The sequence below is a fragment of the Triplophysa rosa genome, linkage group LG2 (genome assembly GCF_024868665.1).
Source record: "Triplophysa rosa linkage group LG2, Trosa_1v2, whole genome shotgun sequence".
Taxonomy (NCBI): Eukaryota; Metazoa; Chordata; class Actinopteri; order Cypriniformes; family Nemacheilidae; genus Triplophysa; species Triplophysa rosa.
The window spans coordinates 2,812,618-2,822,620 of NC_079891.1; the positions used below are offsets into that span (position 1 = coordinate 2,812,618).

The 10,003-nt window shown below is 39.4% G+C and overlaps 2 protein-coding genes across 4 annotated transcripts in view; both read left to right on the top strand.

Moving 5' to 3' along the window:
• Nucleotides 1-7,881, top strand: part of abr (ABR activator of RhoGEF and GTPase) — a 113,626-nt gene extending 105,745 nt beyond the window's left edge. For all 3 annotated transcript variants that reach the window (XM_057354170.1, XM_057354178.1, XM_057354187.1), the window contains 7 exons: nt 2,665-2,724; nt 2,807-2,916; nt 3,028-3,167; nt 4,347-4,481; nt 4,656-4,761; nt 5,027-5,177; nt 6,640-7,881. In XM_057354170.1, the coding sequence (XP_057210153.1) occupies nt 2,665-2,724; nt 2,807-2,916; nt 3,028-3,167; nt 4,347-4,481; nt 4,656-4,761; nt 5,027-5,177; nt 6,640-6,729 (792 nt within the window). In that variant the 3' untranslated portion in view covers nt 6,730-7,881. The remainder of the gene's footprint in view (nt 1-2,664; nt 2,725-2,806; nt 2,917-3,027; nt 3,168-4,346; nt 4,482-4,655; nt 4,762-5,026; nt 5,178-6,639) is intronic.
• A 2-nt stretch (nt 7,882-7,883) lies between these two features.
• On the top strand, nt 7,884-9,946 carry nanos2 (nanos homolog 2). Its single transcript, XM_057354262.1, has one exon. It carries the CDS (start codon nt 9,090-9,092, stop codon nt 9,522-9,524), a length of 435 nt encoding a protein of 144 aa, XP_057210245.1. The 5' UTR covers nt 7,884-9,089; the 3' UTR covers nt 9,525-9,946.
• The last annotated feature ends 57 nt before the right edge of the window (nt 9,947-10,003 follow it).

Consider the following 10,003-nt stretch of genomic DNA (forward strand, 5'->3'; position numbering starts at 1 on the left):
AGAGGGTGATGCTGGAGGTTTGGAGATGATGGCTCAGGCCATTCCAAACTTCTTCCCCGTAGTCTTTGCTCTCTGCGTTTCATTGGCTAATTCTCTCATCTTTGTTTTATTTGCGATGATTTGTGCAATTTTTTACTTAATGTGTTCAGGTGAACGTTCGTGGTTCAGTTTTAGCAGATGGTTAGTATCTGTTAGTCGAAATTGGTTCACATTTATAACCAAGGAAAGCATTAGCGTCTGGTGTTGAACGTCTGTTAACATCTATTGTACGCTGCACAGAGTATTTATTATTTATGATCGCTGAATTTCTAAATGGCCTGTCTGTTAGCATTTGTTTAGAGAGTAGTCATATTAACCAACACCGCAAATGTCATATGGTAAAAACTTTCTGTGTTTATTAAGAGACCATTCCCAATTTACATTTCAAATCAGCCTTTCTAAATGTATTGTGGTCATTCCAGTCCAGTGTTTGTTGAATTTCAACAAAATCAAACCTCAGGAGTGACAGAAAGTCACCAAACAGCAATGTGAACGACTGACAGCATGACAAGATGCATGAAACTGATTTTTACTTTTCCTAAATACATGTAGAAATATGACTGTTGTATTGATTAAAAGTGAATTTTCACCTGTTTCTCCAGTTTTCATTTTCTACAAATAAATGCAAATAGAAACAAGATTTTTCTTTGAAATTTGGGAGAAATATAAGTCAAAAGTGTCATTTAAAATGCCATAAGTTTAAAAACTGTCTACCCAGCAACATATACAGTATAAAGAGCAAGAAACAAGATTAGTAGTTGATGATGATGATGATGATGATACTCATGAGTCATGTGCCGATCTTTGTCATGAGCAATCTACTGGCGTCATGTTCATTTATGTTTCCTGGAAAAGCCTGGATCAGTCTGATCTGTATCATATCCTAATGCATCATAACACACACAAAAAAACATTAGTTTGACCTCCACTCCATATGTAAATTCTGCGGTCTTTTTCCCACATCACCGACCAGACCAAACACACAGTTTCTCCTTTACATGCCAAGACAGATTACAAGCCGTACCTGCTGCCATCAGGTCATTGAGAGATATTGATATTGCTATTGATATTGATATATGATGTTGCTGAGCTTTGTTATACAATTCAACCTTGTGTTGGTCTGTTCAGTAAATAGCATTGTCAGTATGTTATTAAGCAGAATGCAATGTTTTAAGAGTATGAACAAAGCTATTTTTGTGCTGTTGCCATTGTACGCTTATTCTTTTGAATCCTTGAAATGAATAGGGCCCGATTCACATTTCACGTCTGAAAACGTGAGCCGCGCTGCTTTCTCTCTTCAAATGACCCCGAAAAGTTGAACTTTTCCATCTCGATGCGGTGCCGACGCGCCTAGAAAAATATGTGCGTCGCGACGGCGTTGCCCCCTATTTGCACTCGCCTGCCGCGCGTCTACATCTAAAAGAACTAATATGCGTGCGGAAAAGACGCGAAATGTGAATCGGGCTTAGAATGGGACAAATATATTTGTTTTTGCGCTTGTTAGTGCTATGTTCCTATTTTAATTGAATTTGCATTTATGCATGTGCGTCTGTATGTTGGGCATGGTGGCAAGTTTTTTTTACTGGAGGAGTGGAGGAATGAGATATTTGACTTGTTTTTGATCAAACAGAGGTCTGTAATCGTGACTGCAAATATGACCTGCTCCGTGTATGAAAAAGGTTTCCAGACAGTGTTTTGTGCAGTGCAGAGGAACCAACAATGTGCGTGCGTGCGCGAAACAATACCAACGTTTCTGTCGCGCGCATCTACAGTACTGTGTTTACCGCGGATGACCTCGTATCATGTTCTTCATGGTTTTGTTCTCTGAATGAAGCGTCCGTGCAGGATCTGCTCGCAGTCGAGCACTTGACTCGAGAAAGAGAGAGAGTGCCAGAGAACACTGTGTTCCTCTCCCATCAGCAGCAGAGAAAAAGAGCAGAAAACTTTCTGTGCTTGAACACCTGAACATCTATTTGACCAAACATTACAAAGCATCATGTGTGTTTGTGGACATGTAGCTTAGCATTCTTTACCAAGTAATGTAAAGTACTGTGATATTTTAATACGATGACGTACTATGGAAATCAATTGAATGTGTTGTTGAAGTGATCCCACAGACGAGGGATGAAAAGAGACTGTGTGTGTTTGATTGACAGGTTAGTTTTAGAGATGGGAGGGTCTTCCCCAGAGAGCCGTTCTCATCATCCATCTTCTTTGCGGCATGGGAAACTTCTGCGTCTTGAATGTTAAAAGCACGGTGTTATTTTTGTCTTTACACGTTTGCAGTCGTGCTGTCTTGTTTATACAGGAGTGTCATAGAGTAACTTTATCAGATGTTTACTGTACACATATTCAATGATAGCAAAGGAAAAAATTGCTCTGAGTTTCCCAGGAATGTTTTTCTTTTTTTTGAGAAAAGACGGTCTGGGAACTCAGAATAGATGTTGTGTCCTTTTCAGCAACAACAACAAAAACTGTGTCAAAAATCGATTTGGATCATAACATTATAAACTCTTCTTGTCCTTAAAAGTCACTTACATTTCAGTGTACATGTTCTTGTGCATTAAGTTACAATTAAATGAAGCCAAACTGTGTATTTAACATTCTCTCTCTCTCCCTCTCCAGCTGGACCCACAGACCGTTCAGTCCAAAAACTGGCACATGGATGTCATAGAAATGAACGGGGTACAGTGTCGATACTCCCTCATTATTGTCTTGTTAGTTTCCCGTGTCGTATGTGTGATGCTCATGTGCTGTTTCTCATCAGATCAAAGTCGAGTTTTCCATGAAGTTTACAAGTCGAGACTTGAGCTTAAAACGGACGCCGTCAAAAAAACAGAGCGGCGTGTTTGGAGTCAAAATCAGCGTCGTGACAAAGTGAGTAAAGTTCTGAGCCATCAACATTCATGTGACCTGTTCAATATTATACGTGCCTTGATCGTTTTCCTCTCCATCATTTGTAGTTCAATGTTTCGTGTTTTTGCTCAGGCGCGAGCGCTCCAAGGTGCCTTACATCGTGCGTCAGTGCATTGAGGAGGTGGAGAAGAGAGGGATTGATGAAGTGGGCATTTACAGAATCTCAGGAGTGGCCACAGACATCCAGGCTCTCAAAGCCGCTTTTGACACCAGTAAGAGCTTTTCAGCCAATCACACGTCCTCATACGAGTGATCCAGTAACTAATAATAATCGATCACAATTGCGTGACACAAATATGTGAGAAATGAGGATAGGAAGTGTGTGGTTGTTTCTGGACTAAAGGGGGACGCATCAACACCACATAATGACTTGTGTTGAAACAATAGCACTTAACAACACCGTATGGACAAGATTTGAGAGGTTCACAGTCACACAGCATGCTCTTGCATTAAAAAGCAGTTTGACAAAACGCATTGAAACACACTGCAGGGGTCTCGATACTTTCTGAAATCTTCAACTTTAAGCAGTGCTGGAAAAAAGAATCACATTTTTGACCATTAAAAAGTTTTGAATCACTTTTTTTTCATATTGATTTCCACATTGTAGAATAATGGTAACTTAATTGTAACTATAGGAATTATGTTTTGCCTAAAAGCATCTTAAAAAAAATAAAATCTCATATTCTAGCATCTTCAAAGTAGTAACTCATTTTATCAATCAGCTTCATATGAGGTCTCATCACGAGATGTTTTATAAACAGTATTAAATGAATTTCAGCGTATTGTGGTCTCTTACAGGATGCTTTTTCATTATTTGAAAAATTAGAGTCATCCAATAAAAAAAATAAATGTGAGTGTTGTTATGAAATTATACACACAATTACCGTTTTATCTACAAAAACCATTTCAAATATTTACCATAAGCATACACCTTTAGATTAAATCATTTTTAAGATCATGAAAAACATCGCAGCCAAGTTTCAACACTTTTAAATTGTAGTGCATCGACAAATAGACCCCAGAGCACTTGACTTGGTTTTCTTGTGTCCGTCTTTCTCATACATGTCTGGTATGAAATAAATAATGGTTGTTTTGTTCTTAATATTCTGTTTTTGAGTCTTTCTCCGTTATTTTCAGTCTTCTCTGTGGTCATATGAGGTCACTGTGTGTCACTGTGTAAAAACAGTAGCAGTGTTATGGGAAAGGCCATACAGGGCCGGACCCTCCAGCTGTCAGCTGCGTCTATTATAAACACACACACACACTGATTCAACAGCAGGATAGTCAGCAAACATAAAACAAAATACCCAACGTTATGTCATACTTATAATCTTGAGTGTCGCTAACAGCATTTATTATGACCGCTTCGTGTCATTTACTCTCTTTCTCAGATACCAAAGATATCCTGATGATGCTGAGTGATATGGACATTAATGCCATAGCAGGGACGCTGAAGTTGTATTTCAGGGAGCTGCCGGAACCTCTTCTCACAGATCGGCTGTACCCGGCCTTCATGGAGGGCATTGGTATGACCTTTCACCTTTGTTGCCATCTATATCAATCACATTATGATTCAAACGAAGTTATTTAAAGGGACAGTTCACCCGAAATTGAAATTGAGAATGTTTTTTTTAACTTCACGGTTATTGTTTATTTTGTTTATTATTAAAACCTGAATTTGACATTTGTCTTCCTCACAGCCCTGTCAGATCCCGCAGCCAAGGAAAACTGCATGATGCATCTGCTGCGCTCACTACCGGACCCAAATCTCATCACGTTCCTCACCCTGCTCGAACACCTGAAGAGGTGAGACAGTTTAGTTGGCGTCATGAATACCCAGGGTTCTGTGCTTTTAATACTGTAAAAACTGCCGGGATTTACTCCAATCTGTTAACAAGTAGGGTTTTCGACTTTAAAAGAACTCCGAATCACGGCACAGGAACACAGTACCCAGAACACACTGTACTGTTCGCTGAGGACACCTGCTGGCCGACTGCACACATCACGCCTAAGATTTAACCGGGCCAATAACAAACTGTGAAATGTTTGATGTCGTGTCTTTTTGTTTCAGGGTGGCTGAGAAAGAGCCGGTGAATAAGATGTCCTTGCATAATTTGGCCACAGTGTTTGGTCCCACCCTGCTGAGACCCTCAGAGTCCGAGATCAATAAAGCTCACATCACGCTCGCCTCCGACATCTGGAGCCATGACGTCATGGCACAGGTCAGAACGCACTTTAAAACCTGGCTATGCTTGTGACATTTGAAGTGGTCTGTGATTTTCAGTTGTGCTCATACAGGTTTTGAGGGTTCGTAAATGGTGACCGAATTTTTATCTTTGGGTGAACTATCCCTTTAAATACCTATAAACAGATATCTGTGTCTGGCCATGACATCTTAATAAGCACACAGCTGTTTTAGAGTCTTGGATAAAGTCTTCTGAAGTGTGTTACACTTCTACATCATTTGTGTGTCGTGTATCATATTAATGGGTTGTGGAGTGTAAACATCGAGCGTTTGTGGGACAGTTTAAAGATCTCATCCGCTGCTCATAGCCGTCGGCTGCATTTACTTATCACATCATCATCATAACCATGATACTGTGATATTAGAGAGGCCGCTGATGTCTTTATTCTGTCATTTTATAAACGCTGTTAGTGCAGACGGTGAGACTAATAGTCGTTGGTTTTCCTCTTGAGCTATTGCACGAAGTATTTGAAACTAAACTGGCACAAGCAACTAATTCATCTTGTGTCAGTGTTGCTTTTAGATTCTGTGTACTGGGTCTGTGATATCCCACAATCCTTTGCGTGTAGCTCATTGATCTGTTTGAAAGAAAAATGACACCTGATAAAGTATTTGAAAGGAGCATATTTATTCATAGGTAACAGTTTTGTGACTTTATTTTTACAGAAAAATAAGCAAATGTGGTCGATATTTTCTGGGTTGGGCTCACTTGATTTTGTTTGGTAATGTTAATCCCGTTTCGCTTTCTATCCGTCCAAAATAGTCTTTGAAATTAGAATTTGTGTTTGCTTCTAGTTTGAATTTAAGTGCAGAGATGTGCACACTCTAACGGCTGATGTTACCCACAATTCATGGCAAGCGGGAGTACGTTTAGTTAATAAATGAAGAGTTTGGTTCCAAAAACTCCATTTTTGACATTTTTTCAAAAATCATGTTTTGTTATTGTGCATTCCAATTAATATCAATCAAACTGCAGTTGGTTTGTTTTGATTTAAGCCATAATAACTAAACAAAATACAACTAAAACTAAACTAAAACTAACACAAGAAAAGCATGATAACATAATAAAAAACATGATTTTTGAAAAACAATGATCATATTGGATCAAATAAAACTTTTGTAAATATTGAATGAAAACATGAGAAATATTAAACGAAGAAATTCTTAATGGTCACAATGTCGTCTAGGCAACAACAGTCACTTTTACCTTAAATCTGTATACCTCGCCATTACAAAAAGAGTACATACTTTTAGGGCATGGTATAAAGAAGTGAACTAGGATGAAGCACTTGATTTACTGTATGTGGTCTTATGAAGGAGTGAGAGCACCTACTGACCGTTCTTAAGAATCGTATAAGCAGTTGTCATTATGTTAATCTTTCATGAATATAATCAATGCATTACTGTAAACCTCATCTCCGTTTTTGTCTGTTTTCCAGGTTCAGGTATTGCTGTACTACCTGCAGCATCCACCCATATCCTTCGCTGAGCTGAAGAAGAATACACTCTATTTCTCAACTGACGTCTAACTCCGCTGACTCCCGTCCTCCCAAACATCCGTCTGGTTTTTTTTTGTACAAACTCAACGGTTCAGCAGGGAGCAGAGAAGAGACTGTGTCCATCCCCCTGCATTTGTCATCTTTGGTCAAGGGTCTGCATAAAGGGAGTCCACGCCTCCAACCCGGTGAAGAACTGAGGACGAACGTCTCGAGCGAGACGGGGATGCAGCATCACCTTTTTCGAAATTTTGCACTTATCACACTGATGTCCTGATACACACAAACACACAACACGGGGATGTTGCTTCGAGATGCATGCTGGGATGTCTGCGTCCGGCATGACGGCTCCTCTAAACCTCAGTTCAGTGATCCCGGAGCTGGAAGCGACCTGTTATTAAACTCGTGTTTTTTTATTCCAAGAGCCATTCCAGTAAACAGCAGCATTTACATGTTTTATCTATATTATTTGTTTGATAGTTTTTCATATGCTTTTGTGCATGTGATAGAAGGACGGTGAGATGTGTGTGTGTGTGTGTACGTAAAGAGAGAGAGAAAGCGAGTGGACATATTTCTGCAGGAAACATTGAGATGGCAGACCTTGTCCAAGTTAATCCAGGTCAAAAATCGTCCTATTTATTATGAACGTGTCCTGTTAATTGTGCCTGTACAGTTCAGTACACCTAGAGCAGGTGAAATTTCATGTTTACTTTAAACTTTGGACTAGAAACTCTTAACAGTTAAAGCCAGAAGTCATGGTACAGTATGCAATATAGTGACAGTGCTTGGAAAAAGGAAAACTTGATTTAGAGAGAATTGAGCAGACGTGAAATCTGTGCCCTTTTTGCATGTTCGGCTTGTCAGATAAATGGTGAACTGAGAGAACGGATGGATTTCATCGTTATATTTGGATTTTATTTCATTGTTATCATTATTATTTGGATTCCACTGCTGAGAACTGCTGACAGAAAGGAGGGAACAACAACTTTTCTGCTTTAAAGCCAGTAACGTACATCACAAGCACTGTTACAGTAGATCGCAGACTATTTGATATTTTAATATAAGAAGTGAAAAACTGTTGTATTTTACTTCTGTCGGAAAGATATGCTGTATTAATAACAAGTTGATGTGACCTTTTTTCCCCTTTTTAGTAAAATAAATAAAAGTGTTCCATAAGCACTGCAAGGTGTGTTTGTCTATGGTGTCATGTGATGGTGAGAAGACGACTGATTGTGTGAATGAATAGAACTTATTTCAGATCCAATTCATTTTATTGTCACGTCACAATATATACACAAAAGATGCACACAAAGTAAAGATTATACATACAAGTTATACAAAAGAACACGAAACGGGTGATGGCAGACGTTACTTGTGTGATAGTGTGACCGTATCCTCCGGGGTGATGGTCTCTGATATATCTGGTATGCTTATTTAAAATATACATAAAATTTAAATACAAGATGTAAAACTTAAATTGTATTATGAATATTACCTAAATTGTGTGGTAAGCGTATAACGAAAAAGTATATAATTTTCCATACTAATTATTTAGATGAGTTCTATCCTCGGTATCATACAAAAAACTTCAGTATCATCAGTTTTTAAAAAGGAAACAATTCTATTACATATTAATATTACCATGGTAAACTGTAGTAAAATGTATACGGAAGTACATTGTTTTTTTAGGGAAGTAGTGTAATTATATAGTATAAGATAATTAGTATACAATGGTGTTGTGTGGGATTGAGTTTACATTCAGGCATTATCAGACACTTTTATCCAAGAATTATGAAACTATGAAGCAACCTACTGTAAGACAGGGATGCAATAATACAAGCAGTGCTATGAGTTATCAAGCTCCACAATGCTAGAACAACACCTGAGAGAGAAAAGAGGTCGTTTTTCCTGTCAATAAACTGTATAATATTTACTATAGCAAGGTTCCAAAACACTGTAGGCTATAGTGTCTAATTTTACTACAATTTACCATAGTAAATATTAGGCTGTAGTATGCTACGCTATTTTTCCTGTGGTTAGAGACTGTATATGCTTCATGAATAAAAAGATGAAGATGAAGTCTAGCACAAATACTGAAAACATCTTAAGTGTGGCGTATGCGCCTGCGCCTGTGTCCGGTCACATCCTCCTTCCAGACAGGTCTCGTAACACGTGCTCTCACTATCGAAACGCACTAAACCACTCGACCCAGTGACCTTTTAAAGACCCCGGTCAAGCAAGACGCGCAGAGGTTGACCGCCGAGCTCAGGTGCGCGTCGCCCCAGACAGGTACATTCCTGTCTGGAAGTTTGAGACAGATCAGTTATGCTTCCTCTATAAATACCGATCCCGGGTCATGGATGACACAGAGCTGATATTCAAGAACGGACAAGATGCAGTCCCGTCAAGCTGATGAGAAGGAGGGCATCCCTGCACCGGACGGGTGCTTCCTCATGTGGCACGACTACATGGATCTGCGGAAAACTCTGTCGGAGCTGGTCAAGGAAGAGTCCGACGGTGATGCTGTGACGCAGGATCCTGACGTCGTGAAACCCCGCCCCCCGTCCCAGGGCATCGGATCTGCGGGCAGCAGCGTGTCCTCGAACCCGGGCCAGCGGAGCCCCAGCGACACCTGCGGCTTCTGCAAGCAAAACGGAGAGAGTGTGGAGATTTACACGAGCCACAGACTTAAGAGCAAAGACGGACAAGTCCTCTGCCCGGTCTTGAGGAATTACGTGTGTCCTTTCTGCTCGGCCACCGGGGACAGGGCGCACACCCGGCAGTACTGCCCCGTGAGGAACAACTCTCACCACATGAAAGAACACTAAACGGCTGTTTGCTTTCGATGTGAACCTGTGATTTTCTGTTGCTCTGTTTCAGACGGTTTGATATAAATATGTATGTTCAAATACATCATGTTCATGTTTTCCTCATCTGCATGTTTGTAAAAGTTATGGTTCGGTTACAAATGAAGATATTTTTCTATGGCATTAAAACAAGCTTTACGTGTTTAATTGCATTTGGCAGGTTTGCTATTATTATTAAAAAAACAAATGGTTTTGAAAATCTGTTGCTGTTGTTATTTATTTTGCTTAGTTGCCCTACACATGCAAACTCAAGCAACTTTATATTCTGACAATCAAAATTTGAAAATGAAAAAAATCCAAATTCATGGCGAACCTAAATATAGGCTATTTTAACACAATGTTTTAATATAAGTCTTAAAAACTTTCTACTTAATCTTGTTCGCTTTAAAAACATTGGGCATGTTTATACATTTGTGGAAGTATACATCAGCTTAACCAGT

Excerpts from the sequence above, each read along its gene's own strand:
- nanos2 (XM_057354262.1), top strand. The coding sequence starts at position 9,090 with ATGCAGTCCCGTCAAGCTGATGAGAAGGAGGGCATCCCTGCACCGGAC.